The 22,385-nt window shown below is 42.3% G+C and overlaps 2 protein-coding genes across 4 annotated transcripts in view; both read left to right on the top strand.

The window, feature by feature from the left end:
* Window positions 1–601: 601 nt before the first annotated feature.
* The window catches only part of MRPS6 (mitochondrial ribosomal protein S6), a 65,788-nt gene continuing 44,004 nt past the window's right edge, over window positions 602–22,385 (top strand). The window contains exon 1 of one of the 2 annotated variants that reach the window (XM_027550796.1): window positions 602–1,307. In XM_027550796.1, the coding sequence (XP_027406597.1) occupies window positions 806–1,307 (502 nt within the window). In that variant the 5' untranslated portion in view covers window positions 602–805. Of the gene's footprint in view, window positions 1,308–1,608; window positions 1,821–22,385 lie in introns of those variants that run through there. The other variant, XM_027551406.1, reaches the window with a different exon arrangement.
* The window catches only part of SLC5A3 (solute carrier family 5 member 3), a 33,866-nt gene continuing 13,218 nt past the window's right edge, over window positions 1,738–22,385 (top strand). Inside the window, exon 1 of one of the 2 annotated variants that reach the window (XM_027548320.1) lies at window positions 1,738–1,820. The gene's annotated coding sequence lies outside the window, so the exon portion shown is untranslated. Of the gene's footprint in view, window positions 1,821–2,304; window positions 2,803–22,385 lie in introns of those variants that run through there. The other variant, XM_027549670.1, reaches the window with a different exon arrangement.

The raw sequence follows: 22,385 nt of genomic DNA, 5'->3' as shown, positions 1-22,385 counted from the left end.
ACCCCACGGATAGTAGCCTGCACCAATAAGACACATATAAAAGCCGCATTGTGGTGCCTGGCACATAGTAAGCGCTCAGTAAGCTTTCCTTATTATTAAAGCACTGAAATGTTGACAACATCTTGCCTATAGACCCTTTTAATGGGGCAAGCATGGGCAGGGGCGACAGTTGCAGGGGTATCAGGAGCGTAGCTTGAGAAAGATGCATTGAGTCCAACTCCTGCCTCAGTTGGTAGAGAATCCGCCTGCAATGCAGGAATCCGCCTGTGATGCAGGAGACCCCCGGTTCCCTTCCTGGTTTTATTCCTGGGTCTGGCAGATCCCCCGGGGAAGGAAATGGCAACCCACTCCAGTATCCTTGCCTGGAAAATCCCACGGACAGAGGAGCCTGGCGGGCTACAGTCCATGCGGTCACAAGAGTCGGACACGACTTAGCGACTAAACCACCACCACCACCACCACGTGCCAGGGCGAGCACAGCCAAGGCTGTTGGGCAGTGAGCTGTGTGCATGTTTGGGGGGTGGAGTGGCACTGCGTCCAGGGCACGCACGATCCCAGACGGTTACCAATGGCCTTCCAAGCTTTCAGCTTGGTTCTCTAAGTGAACGCCCAGTAAACATTCAAAGAATATCGGTTTGAGCCGGAGTATTAGCCTGTCCTTAGCAACAACACGTGGGTCAGGCTATGCGACACAACAACAAATGCCAGTGTGTGCCAGGCATCGTTCTCAGCGGCTTATGAGCATCAAGTCACTCGCAGGTTATCACGGCCCCTAGAAAGTAGGTGCCTTTCACATCCCCCTTTTATGCAGGAGCCGGCCCCAAGGTCAGGCAGCCCGCGAGGGATGGGGCGAATAGGGGAGTCCTCCCACCACTGCCGGCGCCGGGCGCCCACTTTTCCCGGCGAAGGGGTCCCGAGAAGCCGCCCCCGGGCAGCCACGCTGGAAAAGGAGAGCTTGTGGGCAAGGGCGCTTAGGGCAGCCCACCCTGGTAGCACCCCCTGCGGAGTCGGGGGTGGTGGTGTGTGGAGGGGGGCGCAAATCCAAGCCGTAGAACGTTCCAGAACCTGGGTGGGGCGGGGGGTGCGGGGAAGGAGAACCCCGTGTCCCGCAGACATTCCCGCGCGGAGAAGCGTGGCCGTGGACCAGGCCCCTCGCGCTCCGGAGTCGCGGAGTAGGGACGCGCGCGCGCGCGCGCGCACGGACCGCATCGCACCGCACCGCAGCGCACGCGCACACGGGGGGGCAGGATCGCCCGCCGCCCAGGACGCGACGGGAGGCCTGGAAAGTTCCAGCTGGTTCGAGAAGCGTACGTAGCCAGCGCAGGGTCTGAGGGAGGCTATCGGTGGCTGCCGGCGGCTGCCTGCGGCTTCCGGCCGGAGAGACCCGCGGCGCGTCTCCGCTCCGTCGCGCCGGCCCGGCCAGGGGCCTGGGGGCTGGGGCGGGGCGGGGAAGGGGCCCCTGTGGGGCCCGCGCGCCGCCGAGAGCCGGGCTTTTCGATGGGGGCGCGGCGCGGCCGCCTTAAGGAGGGGGCGTGGCTGGCGCCCGTGTGGGGGGTGTGGCCCGCCGAGGGGGCGTGGCAGCTCCGTCTGCGCAGCTGCCAGCGCCTTTAAGCCCGGGCTCGCGCGGCCAGAGCGTGCTGTCGCCGCCCGGGAGCCTTCCGGCCCAGTCAGTGGAGCCCGTCAGCTTCTCTGCGCGGGTCAGCCCACCCCCTTCCCACCCCTCCGGTGTCCCGGGAGCTGGCTCGGTGCGGAAGCCGCGCGCCATCCATTCGGGCATGCCCCGCTACGAGCTGGCTTTGATCTTGAAAGCCATGCAGCGGGTAAGTGACCTTCCTACCGCCCCCCCCCACCATCTCACCTCTCCTCAGAGCCCGCCTTCCCCGCTAGGCCGCCGCCGCCGCCCCTTCCCTCAGTCCCCGCGCGGCCGGAGGTTGAGGAGGGAGGCGGGGGGACCGGGGCGGGGGGCGTTCTCGCTTGAGGGGGCGCTTGTGGAGGGAGGGAGGCCCCCGCCGGCCCGGCGAGGCCGCGTGCGCGCGGGAGGCGGGGGTGTGCCGGCGCGGGAGGGTGTGTGCCTCGCACGCGGCCTCGCCGGGCGGGAGGGCGGGCGGGCGGCGGGAGGTGGGGGGACGGGCCGGCCCTCGGGATCCCAGTGAGAAGGTCCGCGGGGAGGACACGCGCCAGCGCGGGCCCGGAGCCCGGGGCCCCCCGTGCGCCCGCCGTCGCGAAGCTGCCTCGTCGCCGGCCCCGCTCCGCCGCCGCCCACTCGCCTCAGCCTGCCTCCGCCGCCCGCCCGCCCGCCTTCCACTGTAGCGCCCGCCGGCCGCCCCGGAACCGTCCGTGCTCAATAAAACCTTCTCCAAAGCGTGTGTGTGTGTGTGTGTGCGTGCGTGCGCGCGCGCGCGGTTGTGTCTGGACCACGGTCGCGTAGAACCGGCTTTGACGTTAAAAAAAAAAAAAAAAATTCTTTGACTTTCTCTTTTTCTGACTTCAGCGGCAGTCCTGCTCCGGGTGCCCTTAGCCCAGTTTTCATTCATCCAAGTTGTGCCTTATTTATTTTTTATTTTTGCGCCTTCCGGAAGAAACTTGGCTTCCCCACTTTCCCCCCGCCCTGCTTTTGATTGCTCTTGAGGTAGGGGATTTCAGATTTGGAGGGATGCTAAGCGATCCTGCAAGCCCTTTCCACTCCAGGGAATGGTGTGGCCGAGGACAGGGACCCCGCAGCCCGGAGCCGCTCTTCGTTCTCTGTTCTGGGTCAGGTGCTCCTCAAGCCGTCGCCGAAACCCCCATTCTTCTGTGAATTTGGTAATGTAGCGTGTGGTGTATGCTTTTTTTTTTCCTCCCCCCTCCCCCCCTTCCCTTGCAGGTATAGATAACGACAACAACAACAAAAATTAATGTTTGGACTTTGGGAACATAGCTAGCTTCTTAACAGCGCCAGAGACTTGGGCACATTGTATATTTCGGGTCAGTTTTGAAAACGAGCTGTTAGAAAGTTAGGTGGTACTTAAATTTGGGGCTATTGGAAAACTACCAATCCCAGAGCATTAGGAAATTTTTACGTTCTTGGCACACTATGAGCTGGGAAGGCACCAGTGTCTCTGGATCAGGTCTGGAGAGACTGGTCAGGCATGCTGTTGTGGCCTCAAGCTTGTTCTTCCTGCATTTGGGAGACGATAAGGTTGCATTGTTTAGCCTCTTAAGTATTACCGCTTTCTTGGCCCACTTCCCTCTAAAATGTAGTGCTTAAAGAGAATAGGAACAATTAAAAAAAAACTTCCTTTTAACTTACCCGTTTTAGGAGGTATCAGAACCTGGGAAATGTATTGAAATTTCTTTTAACCTTGTTTTAGGGAGAAAGCAAGTATCATGAGTCAAAGTGTATAGTGTTTGTTTATTCTATAAACCTTTGAAATGAAAATTCAGAACTCTTTATCTTTAGCATAGCTGCCAAGTACTGTACATTTGTTCACAGAGCTTCTAGTATGTTAAATGTATTTATTATGTTATATACTTTTTTTTTTTGGTATCCTGTAACAACCACTATTCAATCATCTGTGGTGTGGAGCACACATATTTTTATTTCACATAAGCTACATAGTGCAGTTTAAAATAATAATTCAATTAACCTTTCTTGAAATCCTGGCAAGTGTGATGTGGGGGTGCTTTGCAGATAATCAAGGTGAACTCCTGCCTGGAGGCGCAGGCCTCCATGGCTGCAGATAAGGACATTGTAACGATGATGAAGTTGTGTTGAAGAGATCCTTGACCTAAATAAAGTAAGATTAAACAACAACAAAAAAAACCCTCTCTTTTTTGTATTCATAAAACTTACTTTTGAGTAGGTTGTCAATTTGAGTAACAAACATAAAACTTCCTGTCTTCCCAAGTTCTGCTTGCTTTCAATTTGGGAAAATTGAGTTCTAAAATAAGATCAATACTTTGGGGGAAATAAGTGAAAAATGCGACGATGAACTTTGACAGGCTTTAGGGAAACCTTTCTAATATGCAGCAGTTTTGTGGTTCTGTTGTAGGTAGCGTGTTGTATGTAATTCCCCAATTTTAAGTAACACATCTTTTATATTTTTAGATTCTGAAATGTGTATGTCTCTTATGGTGTACCTTTTTGATGATTTAATTTCCATCTCCCTCAAGTCATTTATGTATTTTGGAATGGAGGGAATACTCTAGGTAATTCTTAGATGCGGATATTGAGACTAATTTTTGCAGTCTTTTCATAGATTCCCAGAGAGATTTTCCTGTTTCTTTTTTGGGGGGGATATTCTATAGGCCTGAAGAGCGTTTGAGCCTGGTTGGCTACAGTCCATGCAGTTGCAAAAGAGCTGGACGTGACTTAGTGACTAAACCACCACCATAGGCCTAAAGAGTATTCCTCCTCTCTTTAGGGTGTATTACTTTTCCTTCTCCCAACTCTTGAATTTCCTTTGACTCCCTAGCTCAGAGTCCTTAAAATTGAGCATAGAAGAGGTGTTGAATTTAACAGGCAGATACTGTGTTGAGGCTTTCATAGCATTTCTTGTGTTGGAGCCCCACTGCATTGTAGCAGTCTCTCTGTGAGTCCCCATTGGAAGATTTCAGGGTGTAGTAGGTAGAATGAATCCTTATTGAACTATATTCAGTTGTATGTTAGTCACTTAAACGTTTCAGTGCCTTTTCTCTGTTTGCAGTTGGGAGTCAGCATGGGTCTCTGCTTTTTTTGCACTTGCAAGTCTGTGCACTTAGGAATGTAGATGCCAGACCTCCCAAGAAGAAATTTATTTGCAGGTACCATTTAGCTTGAGTTTTATTAAACATGTATATATAAAGTTGTCTTATTTCCATAATCTGATGTGAAAAGTAGATAACTTTAATTCTGAAAATTGATGCAGTAAAGTCATGGACGTGGTGAAATTAGACTTTTAAAGGTCATGATTAAAGCCATTTGAGAAGATGGATGCTTAGACCAGTATTAGACCATTATGTAGCAGAGTTTCCAGAATAAAAAGGTTTTGAGAAGCTTATCATAGATTAGCATTGTGAGAGTTACATTAACTTCTTGCAAACACAGTATTCAAGGCTGTAGTGTGGAAGGACATGGCTGCAGAGGAAAGACCATACACTGCAAGCAGTCTCAGTCCAGCCTCTGGAAGACATTTTTCAACAACTGAAAAATTAACAAATTACCTGTGAGATGATTTTTCTCTCCACGTTCCCGCTGACCTCTTGCTGTGGAAAGTTTAGGTCGATAGAGGAGATGAGAGGTCCTGACTTCGGTGGGTGAGATATGACTCTTGATTTCTGAGGTCCCTTCTCTTGAGAGTTTGAGAAATGGGTTATGTCTGTTGAGTTCACTTTGAAATTTGATATAAAAGATTGGCACTTCATTTAAGCTAGGTAAAAGAATGAATCGACAGTTTTTTAACTAAAGGCATGTACTGTGTTGAAAAACTGAACTTTGTAGAAAAATTTGTACATTTGGGATAGGCTCAGGAAGAGGAATTTTGAGGTTAAAAAGATATCTATGCAGAACATTTATATTTTTTGGTTACTTAGTTTAGGAACACTTAACATGTGTTATCACGTTTGCCCAAAGGATGATAACCAGTTGGAATATTTCGAGTTGTAAAAGCCCTGGGAAAATATTTTTTCCTGAACTCTTCTCATTGCTACTCAGGAATTTTTCCATGAAGAATTAAAGGCTAATGGTTTAAACAATAATTAGTTCTAATTCTTAGTTTAGTTGTAAGTAAATATAGGTGTGTACAATAAAATAGCATTTATATATCCTCTTGTGTATTTTTTCAAATAGAAGTAAAAGCAGATGGCTACTTTGAAAATCTTTTTTATTAAAACAGATTTCACAAGTTATTTTATGTTCACTATCTTTCATATTTCATTGAAAGATTATATTTTAAATTTTAAGGTAGCCCATTGAAATAGTTCTTTGCAAGTAAAGAGTTTATGACGTGCCGAGTTTATGACTTAGGTTTTATACATTTAGAAATAGAAGTATAATTATATTCTAGTTTCTATAATTGAACAAAGCAATAGGTTTTCTGATAATGCAGGGAAGAGTTTGTCATATTTTTCTTCAGTCAAGCTTTTTTGATTAGAAGACCTGGCAAAAGTGTATTCTAGAGTTATACTCCAAGTTTAGGAGAAGGCAATGGCACCCCACTCCAGTACTCTTGCCTGAAAAATCCCATGGACGGAGGAGCCTGGTAGGCTGCAGTCCATGGGGTCGCACAGAGTTGGACACGACTGAAGCGACTTAGCAGCAGCAGCACCCCAAGTTTAGTGTCTTGTGAAAGTAGTTTCCGCAAACTGTTAGCATTTTAGATACTTTCTGGAGGCATAGGGTCTAACTGGGAACTCACTATGAGAGTGGCCAACCGTAGGTCATTGTAGCTTGGCTTGCTTGGCAATATTTGATAACTAGGAACTAGTGGTATTTTTGCTGTCAGGTGGTGGCAGACAGAAGTTCAAATGGAAACATCCTTGTTCTAGTTGTCAGATGACTGGTCTTTTTTTTTTTTTTTTCCTCCTCACCAGTCTGCCCTTAACAGCTTAGCTTGTATCTTTATCTTCAGTAACCAGCCTTCGTGCTTTGTCTACTTGCAATCAGATCACTTAAAACAGTTACCCAGTAAGGAAAGAACTGAGCCTTGTGGGCAAGCAGTGTCATACTTTGACTTGGTACTAAAATTTTCTTGGGTTCCAGCTCATTGCTGCAGCAAGCGATTGAAGAAGGAATGCTGTCCCCGCCCCTGAGCTACAGCTAAGGTACAAGGAGTGGCTGGGGGCTGAGGAAGCCTTCCTCAACAAACATGGTTTGTATGTGTGAAGACTGCTGGTCATAAGTTGACTTTCTGTACTAAACTTTGTTTTTTTTCTTTGTGACTCGCACATTCAAAGCAGATATTTATTGCCTTTCAAAATCACAATGCAGACTACCATTGAAGCTTCTCAACCTTTAGATTATAAAATCACTCTAAGGAAAACTTAAGTTGGAAAGCAATGAAGAAATTCTAGAGTAATGTTTTTCATCTAGTACCTTCATTGTATTTGTAGTACAGGTAGGATTTATCTGTTCATCATGAGGAATGCATCTGTTCAGTGGACGGCAATTCTAAACCAACAGGGACTGTTTGCCAACACATGTAGTTAATCTTTCTCAGGGAAATCAAATTGAAGGAATTAGTCAGATTTAAAGAAGTCATTAACATTTAATGAATATCTGGTAAGTTACCAATTTATCTGAAGGGAAAACTACCGTCAGAAGTTTGGAAAAAGACAGTTAATCCAGTCCTGATATCCTTCTTGTGCTCCAAATAGCAGTTGGCGAACTGTATGGCTCACAGGCCAAATCCAACCTGTTGCCTGCATTGTGTGGCCTGTGGGATTAAGGAAGGATTTTACATTTTTAAGTAGTTGGGAAAAAATTAAAAGTTTTTATGGAAGTTACATGAAATTCAAATATCAGAGTCCATAAATACAGGTGTGTTGGAACATAACCATATTCATTTGTTTATATTTATTATCTGGTCCTTTACAACAACAACAAAAAAGTTTGCTGACCCCTGCTTTAGAGGAAACAGTTATAATTTCCTAGGTTCACCATTTGTCTTAACTTCCTACGGTGCTATATCCTGAGATTTCTGCTTTGATCCCTTCCTTTCCCTCCTCTTTCTATACTGTACCTTTGCCTTCGTATGGTTTGACCTTCATATGGTTTGCCTTTCTTTGGTAACAAGCCAAGAACTCTGGCATTTTGTGCTTTTCTGTGCTGGTATATTCCCATGGCACTGCTAACTTGGTTTGGTTCAAACTTAATGAGTCGCCTACCCCCAAACTTGCCTGAGTTGTTTCTGTTTGTGGCTCCTGTTTTCTGTCACACGGGACTAAACCAATCCAACTCTTTGTTCCTGCAGTCTCATTCCCATATAGTCTTCTCTGCTCTAGCTGAGCTACTTAGGTTTCTTGCTTGGATTCTTGCAGTTTCTTAGACGATCTCATACTGCTGAGGGGAGGGTAATCCATGCCTATAAATATGCTTTCTGGGGTGCAGAGATACAAGTTCTTGAAATACTTTGAAAGTTAAATTGGGATGCATTTTTAGGGAAATAATACAAACCATTGTTACAAAGCATTGTGTAGTGATGCCTTTTTGATTACTTCATCACCTTCCCATATCAGTTGATTGTGTCAACACCATTGCCAAATTACAGCACGTTCAGAAATCTGCTCTTTCTCAGAGATATTCGGAATGAAGCCTGACATCCAAGGCCACCTGTAATACGACTCCAGTCTTTTATTTTAACCTCATCTTTTAATTTCTTCCATTCTCCATTTTTGTACAGTACTGAGTGAAGAAAATTGCTGTATATCCCTGTAAATATCATTCCCTTTGATTTCCTTTGGTGCTTGTGTGACACTGCTTTTCTTGGAATGATCGTCTCCAAGAAAACATACCTCAAGTTCATTTTGACTCAGTTGGTATATGAAACAAATACTGTGGACCTGCACTGTTAGGAATTGTGATCTTTCTTTTGAACTTGGACGGTGTGTTTCTGTGTCTTATCTCGTGGACAGCTTTCTCGTTAGTGTTACAGTTTATTGGTGAATGTTTCATATCCCCTTTGGTAGGGTACATGTGCTTGAGGGACAGGTCTGTTTCATGTCTGCTCTGCTTTACCCACAAGGTTGATGCTTATTTAGCTGCCTTGGGGTTTCCTGTTCTCATCAGTCTAAAGCAGTTCTTGACTATGAGACAGCATGCTGACCTCTGGTGCTAGGAAGTTGCTTTCAGAGCAGTGCATGTTGCACTGAGGGAGTTGTATGCTTACCAGAAGTTGTGTTGGTTTCCACGACTATTTCATGGCAGGTAGTCTTGCCCTTATAATAATTTAAATATGTAAACTGATTAAATGAGTACAAACTTTTTTTTCCTCTCCCGAAAACCAAGTTGGATTCTTTGGAAAAACATGCTGAAGGTGAGTCCCTAAAATAATGGCTGTAGAATAGCTGTCATAAAGTGTTGGAGAGAAGATAACAATAGTCCAGGATGATTCTGTATGTAGACTGCGTTACAAGGACTCCTTAAAGCTTTGCACTTTGGTGCAACTGGAATGGAGATGGTAGATGATGGATTTATAGATAATGCTTTAGATCAAGCAGAAGGAACTTCAGCAAGGAGCTCTACGTCATCAGTCCCGTTCTCTCAAGGGCTTGGCCCCATACTAAGATTGGGAAATACACTTATATGTTAAATGTAGGTAAAATGTTTAAGGTATGTATGATTTTTTAAGAATTTCCTCTTGCAGCTTTAATCCCTTTTTTACTTAATACTTTTGTGTATGATTGTTTTGGATACAGACGCTTCCACTTTAGTCAGTGCTCCAGTTTTTGTTTTCTCAATGAATAGAAGAGCAAAAGGTCTGAAATGAAGGTCCTGGTTGTGTTATGTTGGAATAAACAAAGAACTGACACTGAGGCAGCAGAAAGAACTTTAGAGACAATGAACCTGGGTTTGGTTCCTGGCACCTGCCTACAAGGAATCGTAACCCTCTTGGATCCTCATTTCTGTCTGTGAAATGGGAGTGATCCGTCAGTTGGAGGGTCTTTGAAGATAAGTTGGTAACATAACCTTGGAGGCAGTAGGTGTTCAGTGTGTCATTAAGGTACCTTTGTTCTCTCAGGTAAGGTATTAAACTTTACTGTGTAATTTTCCATTATTCCCACTTTATTAATGAAGAGACTCCAGAAGATAAATTTTGTTAATGTGTAAGTTACCAGAATCCAAGACTTGAGTCAAACCTGACATATAGCACTTGCTCAGAAGTTTTTGAATTGAACGTGAAAGTTTTAGAAGTGAACATGAGCCATGCTTCCTGATAGCTTGCATGCTGATTAAGTAAGGCTGAGCTTTTGCCTCCGTGAAATGTAGAATGTATGTGAGGGGTCCAGTGAATGAACTCCACCACATGGAACAGCCTTTCTGTCAGACAGATGTGCAGCATTGATTCAGCAGCTGCCAGCCTTTGCCAGGCTGAATGCACTGGGTGGGATTCCTCATCAAGAACTAAACTATTTGAAGCTGGACTTTGTGTTCATCTCTGTCTCTCATCTGACCTTGTACTTAGTTAGACTTACGTGTATTTTAAGTGAAGAAAAGGTTGGAGAAAGTGAAGAAAATCTAAAGAAAAGAATTACTTTAGATAGGCTTGTAAGTGTCAAAATGATTTGAGGCAGGTGAGGGGAAAGCTTAGTATCTTAATCTTCAAGTAAATTTTGATTGCTATTTGCTGAATTGCTGCTGAAACTTCAGGAATGACCCTGTTTCAGTAGAATCGATGCATGGAGCTGGTGGATCATAGCCTAATCGATTTCTGTTGCCATGTGATACCTTCAGTTAGTATTTTTCTTTTCATTTACTTTTTTAACTTTTAATTTTTGATGGAGCAATGTATTATAAGACTACATCTTTCCATTTAATAGTTGATTTTTTAAAAGTTTTTTTTTTCCCATTCCTATTGGTACAGACTTTATTTTTATAAAAGAACTAAAAGTATTTTGCATTATAGCATATGTTGCTGGAATGTATATATATCATTAACATGATTGAATTTTAAATAATTATCTTGTAAGCCAGAGGTACCTATGATCCAAATCTTCAAGACCATTTACAAGAGAATGCACATTTTATTTTGATGTATATTTAACTGTCAGCCTCTTAAGCCCAACTTTGTTTCAGACTTAATTTGTGACTTTCTTTGTACTGGATTATTTTACTCTGAAGCTCCATAATGAGATACTGGATGATACAAAATATTGAACACTTATTAAGCAGATTTGAGAAATGTGTGTGAGTGTATAATAGTGGATGAAGAGATAAGAATGTGACCAAGAAGGTTGAATAGTAATGCTGGTAATTTTAAAATCATTTTCATTGTGTTTGGAGATGGCAGTGTGAAGTAAATATGTTCATGAGTCAATGAAAACTGTTAACAAAGTTGTCTGAGGAATAGAAAGGTTATGTATTGAATTCTCGTGACTTCGGTGTGTTAAAACTGGTAAGTATGAATTAGCCTTAGATTATTTTGTTGGAGTTTGTGATGTTGTAATTCAGAGACTGAAAGGAGTTAGTGGGCCTGTGGCAAAATGGTGGAGCTGCTACAGGGGTGTGTGTGCGCACGTGCACGTGCGTGCTCGCTCATGCTGGTGGTGCTGGCGCCTACTACCACTGTGTGTTATTGCCATGGGGAGTGCGGGCCTGGTTTTGCCAGCTTGTCTTTATCTATCCTATTCTTAGCCAAAACTCCAGATACTACAGGAAGTTGATTTTTTGGGGTTACTTTTTGTCTTTGTTACATTTTTAGATGTTTGCACCATGGTATTGAAGCACCATGGATCTAAGGAAATGTATCTGTTGGTCAGGTTTGGCTAACATCTTGTAATTTCTGATTTAGATAATGGGTTTTAGATGTTCTTTAAAGACATCCTTAATTGCCTTTGGACCTCTTTCAGCATTTAGCTTACAGAAATTGCTGCTCACATTGGCAGAACCCATCTAGTTAATTGACCATTGATTTACAATAGGACTAATAGTAAATGGCAAACACATCCAGGTCTTTAAAAGGAGTATCAGTTTATTTGGACTAGTGGATTATGTATGCCCATTTAGGCCAAGTGTACAGACTTCAGAGAGTCACACAAAGACTGAGGTATGACTTAGTATGAACTGTCAGAAATTGGTATTCATAGTCCACTTTGTCTTTAGACATCTGGGTGATTGCTTATTTTAAGGATGCCTTAGTACAGTTTGGTTTACAACTGCTGTACTGAAGTCCTACAGGTTTGAAATAATGCTTCTTGAAAGAGTCTGCTTTATCTAGAAGATGACATTTTTCCTCAGGGTATGTCTATGAAATTCACGTTAGCTTATATGACACATGATCCTTGGAATATAGTATTACTATGAAAAAAAATTAGGTGTTCCTCTAGTCAGAGTGTAGATCAAGGGGATGATGTGACATTACAATTTTTGGCCAGGCTTCATGTTTCCATAGAACGGAAACCAAGTCATTACCCTGACTGTTGCTTCCCCACTCCCACTCCAGGTACTCTACAGCAGATTGCAGATAAACTTGGGTCCAGTTTGTTCTTCCCTACCTTTCAAGTCCAGGGTACAATTGACTTGTTCCCACTCATCTCCCTCATCATTTTTATTACGATTACAGTGCCCTAGTTAAGGGAATCCCTACCCACTTTGGGAACATTTCAGTAGAGATTGACATGGATGAGAGCTTAAAAATGGAATCGCAAGTGAAAGCAGAGGCTTCTTAAAACCTCCATCTGAAGCACTCAATGCTCATAAACTGGCATTTGCCTGTCTGTGCCCTAGCATCAAGAATTCCTGGTTTTGAATTCCCTGGTGGTCCAGTTGTTAGGACTCTGAGCTATCACTGCCGAGTGTGAAGATCCTATAAGCCCCGTGGTGCAGCCAAAAAAAATAAAAAATTCCTGGTTTTGTAACTTTGTTTAGACTTCAGTGTTTAAAATGTCTCCTTGGCTATTAAAATGCTTTGATTTTGTCAGGTGTGGAAACCCAAGGGCAGCTATAACAGCCAGATTGCTCTGAGTCTGGCGGGCTGCCGTCTATGGGGTTGCACAGAGTCGGACACGACTGAAGCGACTTAGCAGCAGCAGCAGTTTAGTACGAGAACACCTTGGCTGTGTGGTGGTCAACTAAGTTTGGAGGTAGGATCTTTGTCAGGCACATATTACAGGGAAGGTGTACTTAAGTGTCGTTTTAAAAAAGTTGGCTTCAACCAAGGTAAATCTATGACCCAGTAGTAGGTGGTTCTGATTCTCATTCTTTGTGCTGGTATACTGTTTGTTTTCTGTTTTGTTGGCAGTGACACGAGAGTGCAGTTTTGTAACGTTGACTCTCGTAGCCTGATTGGTTTCAGGAATGCGTTCTTATGTGTAGACTGAGGACCAGGAGTTTGTGCAAATCCAGTTTAAGAAGATTAAAGTGAAGAAATTCCTCCTAATACCCTTTCCTTTATTAAATATTTTACCTGATTTGGATAAAATAATTGGATACTTACAATTTCAAGATCTCCTGCCTTCTGACATCCAAGGAAAGCATTTCTGATCTTATTTCTCTGTATTTTACTTGTTCTGTCTTTGAAATGTAAGAGAAAAATCAGCTGGATTTGTAATCTACAAAACCATGCCTCAGTTTTATGTTCACTTCTTAGGTTCTGTTCAGGGCATAATCTCGACCATTCCTTCCAAAAACCGTTAGCCTGTTTATGGTCCTGTTGTTTATTTCTTGAAAATCCTGTATTCCCCAAACCTTTGGGTTTCAGGAATGCGTTCTTATGTGTAGACTGAGGACCAGGAGTTTGTGCAAATCCAGTTTAAGAAGATTAAAGTGAAGAAATTCCTCCTAATACCCTTTCCTTTATTAAATATTTTACCTGATTTGGATAAAATAATTGGATACTTACAATTTCAAGATCTCCTGCCTTCTGACATCCAAGGAAAGCATTTCTGATCTTATTTCTCTGTATTTTACTTGTTCTGTCTTTGAAATGTAAGAGAAAAATCAGCTGGATTTGTAATCTACAAAACCATGCCTCAGTTTTATGTTCACTTCTTAGGTTCTGTTCAGGGCATAATCTCGACCATTCCTTCCAAAAACCGTTAGCCTGTTTATGGTCCTGTTGTTTATTTCTTGAAAATCCTGTATTCCCCAAACCTTTGAGAAGATTAGAAGATTTAAAAGTTTTCTAACCAAAAGCATCTGCCTGAGGAATCATCCCAATTTCAGGATCTTCTGTTTTATGACTTGGCCTCCTGGGAGTTAGAATCTGGTTTACCAGGAAGACTCTTGTGTTTACATTTTCTGGCCTCAGTCTCATGGAAAAATGAGAAACTTCTTGGCCTCTCTTCTTCTAGGAACAGTTTTTCTAGGAACATAAAATTGGAACCAAGTAAGATAAGATGGAAAACATGAAGGTAAACCACCACAAGTTGACATGGTTGGATGTCCCACATCTATAAAACTTACGGCTTGTAATACCTAATCCTCAGTGGCTGGTTTAAGCAAGGGGTGTGTATTGTGTGTGTGTGTGTATTATATGCGCGTGTGTGTGTGTGTGTGTGTGTGTATTCTCCATTTTACACATGAAAACACTGAAGCAGAAAGGTACCCGGGACCACACAGCTCAGTAAGGTGCCAAGTTAGGATCCTAAAGGCAGTCTCAAAGCTAGAAGCTAAACTTTTGATCACTGCATCCACTGTAATAGTATTAGAGCTAAAAAGTCACTTTAGACTGAAGGAAGTGTTTCACATCTATTTTGAGTGCCTACCACTACCCTGTGTTGTAAACTATAGGAAAAAGTTCCAGCTTTCCTGGAGCTTACATTCTAATGAGGGAGACAGACTAGTAGATGCTGTGAAGAGAAACATCAAGATGAAGGGACAAAATGTGGCGTAATGTATTTTTGTTATAGTGCTCAGGCAAGGTTGAGACTTTAGCGAGCCTTGGCCACTAGCTGTGGGCAGAAGAGCAGAGATGAGTGCAGACATGTTGGGGTGATTATATTAACATGCATTCAGTCTAGCAGGCTTCTCTTTTATAGGTTATCTCCAAGCCTTTCCCGAAAGAATTGACTGTATATGATGGTTGTTTAATGCTTGCTTCTTTCCCACAGGACTTTTACCTAGTAATCTACCTTGATTAGTAATCTGTCTTGATGATGTTGACTTGAAGTACATGTTTTTTTCCGTTTTGTAGAAGTGAGAATTAAGACGTGGGCTCGAGCATACACAGAAGTAACAGAAGTAACTCGTTTAACGAATCTCTGTATTGTACCTGTCACCCAGCTTCAACAGTTATCAATGTTTACCATTCTTGCTTTATCTCCACCACCCCTTCCTTTTATTCGTTTATTTTTTGCTGGAGTACTTTATATTTTTTCATCTGAAAATTTTACACTTTTAGAAGAGTTATAAGAACCATTCAGTTAACACTTGTATGCCTTTCCCCTAGGTCACTGGGGATTAAAATTTGCCCTATTGGCTCTTTATCTGTACCATTTGTTGCAGGTATTGTTGTCATGCCTTTCTTAGGAATAAGGACTTTCTAACCATAGCATGACCATTACATTCAGGTTTGACATTACTGCAATGCAATTGCAGAATGTTCAGTTTGTGTTCAAGGTTACCTTATTCCAGTGTTAGCCTTTAGTTCTTTAATTCAGTATTCAATCAGGGTTCATGCATTTGGTTGTTATGTAGTCTCCTTGATCTTGAACAGATCTTGAACCGTTCTTTGTCATTAAAGACATTGTTAGTTTGAAGAGTCCAGGACCTCTGGTCTGGAGAGTCCCTCGATTTGAATTTGTCTAGTTGCTTTCTCATGATTAGAGATAGATTAAACATTTTTGGCAGGAATATTACACAGGGATACCAATGTATTATACCAGGAGACAGGTCAGTTTGTCCCACTCTTGGGGATGTCATGCAATCATTTGGTTAGGGTGATATCCACCAGATTGTTCCATTATTAATGTACTTTTTTTCCTTTAGAAATTATTAAGTGGTTTATGGAGTGACAAACTTGATGCTGAATATTCTTCTCTCCAGCAGTCTTCCATTGGATTTAGCATTTATTGATAATTCTGAATCAGTTGGGGTTACAAAGAGTTGGACACAACTGAGCAACTCACACACACACGTGTGTATGTGCATGCACATACTAAATCAGTTTTTGCTGGAGTCCTTCAAAGCAAATGCAGATACAAAAATTCACCTGTAAATATTTAGTATATATCTAAAAGGTAAGGGCTTAAAAACAAACAAAAAACAGTGCCTTTTTGCCACCCAACTATAATTCCTTAACATGTGATATCCATATACAAATGTCCTAAATTGTCTGAGATGTGTCACTACAATTGACTTGCTTAAATCTGAATCCCAGCAGAGTCGACAGGTTGTATTTACTTGATGTTTTTGCAAGAGTTCTGGGGTATAGCATCATGTCAGAAGGCAGCTGTTGTCAACTTCATCCATCTGTTCTGAAGTCCCCATCAGACATTTTCACCTTTTAGCATCAACCATAACCATTGCCTCAGAACATTATTTCATTAGGGATTACAGAAGATGATTCTCAGATGGCCTCATTTCCTCTGAATTGATTAGCAGATTTTTTTTTTTCTGAGTTGTATTTATTTCTACTTTTTACGTATATCTTCCTGGGGAGTGTTGTGAAAGGATACATTCTTCATCTTTACTTCGCAGAGGATGGTTCTGGACTTCCTTAGTAATTCTTTTAATACGTCCTCAAATTTTCTCATCTGTAAATTGGGAGCAGTCATCATGCCTACCTCTTGTGAGGATTAAATGATCTGGTGCATGTTGTATAAAAGTGGTGCCTGGCACTCGAGTTGGGAAGTGCTAGTTATTAAAGTCGGAGAAGGCAATGGCACCCCACTCCAGTACTCTTGCCTGGAAAATCCCATGGATGGAGGAGCCTGGTAGGCTGCAGTCCATGGGGTCGCTAAGAGTCGGATACGACTGAGCGACTTCACTTTGACTTTTCACTTTCATGCATTGGAGAAGGCCATGGCAACCCACTCCAGTGTTCTTGCTGGAGAATCCCAGGGATGGGAGCCTGGTGGGCTGCTGTCTATGGGGTCGCACAGAGTCGGACAGGACTGAAGTGATTTAGCAGCAGTAGCAGTAGCAGTTATTAAAGTAAGTTTTTAATGAACTCTTCAGGTGTTAGTGGAGAGGCAGAGATGGGAAAGATTCTTCCTGTGTTGACATCAGCAGGACGCTGGGGCCTGTGTCGAGGGAGCTGAGGGAGGTGCTGCTTGCCCACACCAGCATGGAAACAGCTGTAACACACGAAGCACGTGTCACTGCTCACGGTGAAGCGGCTGTTGATGATTGCAGAGGTGAGATCTGGGACACGTTCTGAAGTGGAGTTAGCACAGTGAAGGAATGTAGGTAGATAGATGAGATGGTGGCTCCAGACAGGTTTCTATTGTGTCATGGCCCATTGAGGTTTTTATCGGAACAAAGGGCAGCATGCTTGCCTAGTCTGATTTACCTTGTCATTCTGTACACTCTCAACCACTGCTGTTTGAGATTGCAAATCACTTTCCTCAGGGAGGAAATGCTGACCTACTTCTTGGCCTTTTAATCTACCTTCTTATACTGCTTTAAAACCCAGTTGTTGATGACTGTATAGACTATTGGAAGTTTAATACTCTTGATCAGGTGCTTACTCATTAATATTGGATTCATTCAACAAACATTTGAGCCTTGTAGTGTGTAAGATAATGATCTAGACAGACCAGCCACATCTGTGAACCTGAGAAACTAGCCTCTGCCCTCTTGGAATTTACATTCTGGTAGTGAGGTGACAGTATACATAAGGAAGATTTATTAAAGTATGTTAGAAGGTGTTGCGTGCTGTGGGGGAAAAAATAAATCAGGATAAGGAGAGATGGAGATGATTAGGGAAATGGTCAGGGTGCTAGCAGTTGAGATTATATGTTCTGATTGTGGGTATATTTTTGAGATAAAGCCAGCAGATTTTGCTGATGATTGATTGTGTGTGGGTGGAGGGAAAGTGAGCAAGCCTTCAAGTGAAAGTGACTCAGTCATGTCCAACTTCGCAACCCCATGGTCTTTGCAGTTCATAGGATTCTCCAGGCCAGAATACTGGAGTGGGGAGCCTTTCCCTTCTCCAGGGGATCTCCCCAACCCAGGGATTGAACCTGGATCACCTCCATTGCAGGTGGATTCTTTACCTACCGTCTGAGCCACAAGGAAAGCCCAAGCCTTCAAGGATCACTGTTAATTTTTGACTGGAGCAATAATAGTAAGGATGGAATTGACATTCTCTGAGATGAGGAAGAATTCAGTGGAATAGTTTCAGAGTTGATGAGCCAAATTGTGCGTACTCCGAGAAAAGGATAGGTGGTTACAAACAGTTCATTCAGTAAGAAAAGTGGTCCTTAGGTTTTACTATGAGAACTCATGTTTATAGATCATAGAGCTGACTCTTTCAGTCTAATGTCTTAAAGATGGAGGTTAGCAGAGGAAGGAAGTTAGCAGAAGAAAGGATGACTGAGACTCATATAGCCATGGTAACAAGGTCAGGTGTAGAATAGACTTTGAGACTTAATTTTTTAATTTTAACGCTGAAAAAAATGGAAGCAAAAGCCTTCGTCTTGGATGAGAAACTGGTTAAACCTTGGTCTTCTAGCTGGATTTTCTGATCTGCATGTTTGTACTTATATAGGAAGCCTGTACCTGGGACTTATTTTTGTTTTAATCTCTTTATTTTCTTTGTACATATATCCATCACGTATGATTATACATAGATATTTAAGTTGGACTTTATCCTATGTACTTTTTGCAGTCTCTTCTGTTAACATTTGTTATTTATACATCTCAGGTGTTTTCTCTGCAAGCTCAAAAATTTTAAAACTTTTTGATGATGATGTTGAACGATCTTTTATTAATATTGTTTCTGTTATTAAATTGCCCTTTTCATTAAAGGTAGTATTGTGTGGTGATTAAGTGAAGAAGCAGTTTAGACACAGATGGGAGTACAAATCCAGATGTAAACACAAATAACTGTATCTTGGGGTGTTACACTACCTCACTGGTTTCAGTTTTCTTGTGTGTAACATCATAATAATTGTACTTCTCCTACAATTATTGTGAGGATTAAAGTAATGCAGAAAGCACTTTAAGCACAATACCTGCAAGGTGTCAGGACTTAGTGCCAAGGTTTTATTTTTTAATCTCCATTATGTATAACTAACATGATAATCAATCTTTTATAAGCAAACCGCGCTGAGCCTTTTGAATTCTTCCTCATTCAAAGTTAACACCAATGTTTAGTCGTTGGGATTACATGATACGGTACCATAGGCACTACAGCTCTGTTATTTTACGTTTTCATTTCTCTCATAGAAATAGGTTATTGGAGTTTGCTCCATACACATGTTCTAGTATCATCCAATAAAGGTTGAAACCCGTGGTAGTTTCAAAGTTGCCCCCATACCCAAAAGGCCTTCTTCATTTGCTGAGACTTCTTTAGAAGAACAAACAAAACCAAAAAGAGCCATTGTGAGCCACACTTGTGCAGTGGTAGAAACAAATTAAAATGACTACATCTCAGGGGATTTTTGTATATGGATGAAGTGATAAGTCTGATGGTTTATGAACTTTCCTAGATGAAGAAGATTTTATTTGAAGAATTAGTTTACTTACCTGGGAAGCCATCCCTCCTAATCCCCTTCCCACCAGTACTTGGCTGAAAAGTTCTGCTTGGTCGAGGCTGCTGGAGTGGGGCTTTAATCCCTGCTCATTCCGCCTCACCTCCCTCCCCTGTGATGGGACACGGGGACTAGGAACCCTCAGAATAAGCCATTTGAGTTTAATTCAGGGCTTCGAACATTTCTTATATACTTCGAAAAGCTCAGCGAGATTGTAGGCATAGTTGAAATACTTTGCCAAAGAAATTTAAGGGCAGACTCCTTAAAAGTTTTAGGGACTGTTATATGACTACAGATAATATCTCCAGCTCCACTTGTAATTTTGAATAGGCTGGAATTGATCTAAGTTCTATTAGAAGCACTCAGCTTTCATTTTGGTGTCACTGATAAACTGCTCTTATAGCCAACTCTACGTTTTTAAGGTAAGCAGGGATTGGGCAACAGACGGTCTTGTTACGAGCATTTACATACCAAGACGACTAACCTGTTCCACTAGTGGAATTGGGTTTATTGGACTTCGAGTCAAGGTGAAAAATATGTCTGAAAAGTAGATTTTTATATAAATTTAGTGAGTTTTTTTTTTTTTTTTCTTGAGTTTTACTTGAGTGAGTTTTATTTGAATGAAGTGTTGTAGATAGGCACTAATAGTTGATGAGGTGGTTGGGAGTCAGTTTAAAATATTTGTGAGAGAACTGCGTATTTAATACATTATTTCATCTTTTATCAATAAATAAATTCTAAGATGTTCCTGTGGAGAAGGCAATGGCAATCCACTCCAGTATTCTTGCCTAGAAAATTCCATGGACAGAACAGCCTGTAGGGCTACAGTCTATGGGGTCCTAAAGAGTTGGACTGGAGGAGGAAATGACAGCCCACTCCAGTATTCTTGTCTGGAGAATCCCATGGACAGAGGAGCCTGGTGGGCTACAGCCTATGGGGTCACAAGAGTCGGACATGACTGAGCAACTGAGCACGTAGCAGGCACAGCACAAGAAGCTCCTAAAATGCCAGGGGTATCGTTGGCAGTTTACTTTGAAAGAGGCTTATAGCACCACTTCCAGTCTATGCAAGTTGTAGATGGTGAAGTGACATTCACTGAACACCTGTCTGTTGCACTGGGCAAGATGACATACTTCCTAGGTGTTACTTATTCCTTATCAGACCATTGGGTCAGCAAATGCACAAGACTTGGCAAGCCTACTTTTGACAGTACTGGATTCTGCCTGTTCAGATTGTCCTTTTTGAGCCCAAAGCTAAAAAGATCATGGTTTGGTCACTTTGAGAGTCATTGTCTACTCTTTTTCAGTCCACATGCCTCATTGAGTTGATTATGATTTGGAGCCCTGATGGCTTTAGGAATTGTTTTACTTATTCTTTGGTTTCTATAGCAGATGATTTTCTTTTTAGAGTGACCATACATCCTATTTTGATGGACTGTCCCAGAATAACTTGCTAGTTTGGAAGATAAATTGTATGGTCTCCCTAGATAATAGAAGAGAGATGTTAGATTTGGTCATTATAACTAATTATGTTTTGATATATTATGAAGGAGTTTAATAGATGATGTTAATTTGGTCTTTGCTATTTGATTCTAGTTCAAGCAGCAAATATTTATGTATGCTTCTCTATCTGGATTAATTCTTCAGTTGTAATTTAGTTCATCCAAGTACATGAAATAGTGCTTTCATGTACCAAGATTGTATTCTAATTTTGTGAAGAACTCCCAATAAAACACTGCTTTTTGAGAAGGAAGCCCCTTCCTGTTGGGAGGAGTCTCTCTGTTTCACGACACCCTTGTGTTTGATTGAAATTGGCTAAATTTATTACAGTGGCCATTATAACTAGGGGACTGTTTCTTTATACATTCTGTGACTATTACTTACCTTATATTGTTTTCTTAAAAATGCATTATGAAGGAACCAGCTCACATACTTATCGTTACTATACCTACTTTATTCCTTGTCCTACATTTCTCACTTAAGGGATTTCTCTCAACTGTGAACCAGCTTAGTCCTAGAAATATGAAAACATAAATTAAAAGGCTTCTTTTTAGCAGCTGGAGAAAAAATTTTCCCATGTGGCTTCTTTCTAACAGTAAAGGAACTCTGGATAGTGTTCATTATATTTTTGTTGTAGAAATGTTTGCTTTTAAAAAGAGTGAGAAAAAATATGCAAAACATACTGTATGTTTTATTTGAGACCATTTTAAGGAATTGCACAGTTCATTTTCTGAAAGGCTGAAGTTCAAGGCTGTGACAATCTCTAAATGACTAGATATGAATTTGGTGCATTGCCTTGTAGTATTTTACATCTTTCTATAAACTGATTTGACCTATTTTCCTTTTCCAATCTTAACTAGGTGCTGATTTCTGGATGCTTTTTGTTTAAATTGGAAAAATCTTAAGTCTGTCCACAGACTGACGGTGTCCTGTGAGATGGGGGCTGCCGGCAGTGGCTTTTGAAGGATCTGAGGAGGCAGAAAGCGTTGCGAACTCAAGCCCTGAGCTAGTGTTTGCCTCTTCCTGCCACCCCTGCTCTGGGCAGAAAGAACATCTTTTCTCTAGCTGACCCGCTTGCTGTTCTAGGGAAGTTAGGGGTTAGACCAGCCTAAGCGTTCATCAGGGAGCGCAGTATGGGTTAGATGTCTGACTTGCATCATGTTTGACAGTGGGAAACAGTGTGGTCGATTTGCAGTGCTTCCTAGTGATTGGAGAAGGAAGGGCTTATTTTGTGTCTGAGCGCTTTGTTCTTTGAACGAATAAGCTGCTGTAGTGGCCACTACAGTGCGTACCCCACTCCACTTTCCCTCCAAACAAAAATAAACACACTGGGTGTTTGTCCCTTCTTGAGGAGATGGCCAACTACTGCTGTTGAGAAGAGAGACACTTGAAATGGCCCTCGGACCAGTGAACTAGGCTTATCTGTGTGTAAGTTGGAAGAGAATGGCAGGGGTGTGGCTGGATGTTGGGTGGCAGTGGGAGCTCTGTTGATGACAGGGAAGAGTCTCGTAACTGCCAGCTACAGTTTTCTTTGTATTTGAGGACCTAATTCTTACAGTGAAACATTAAAGGTGC

The sequence above is a fragment of the Bos indicus x Bos taurus genome, chromosome 1 (genome assembly GCF_003369695.1).
Source record: "Bos indicus x Bos taurus breed Angus x Brahman F1 hybrid chromosome 1, Bos_hybrid_MaternalHap_v2.0, whole genome shotgun sequence".
Classification (NCBI taxonomy): domain Eukaryota; kingdom Metazoa; phylum Chordata; class Mammalia; order Artiodactyla; family Bovidae; genus Bos; species Bos indicus x Bos taurus.
This window is presented reverse-complemented; position numbering and strand designations above follow the sequence as displayed.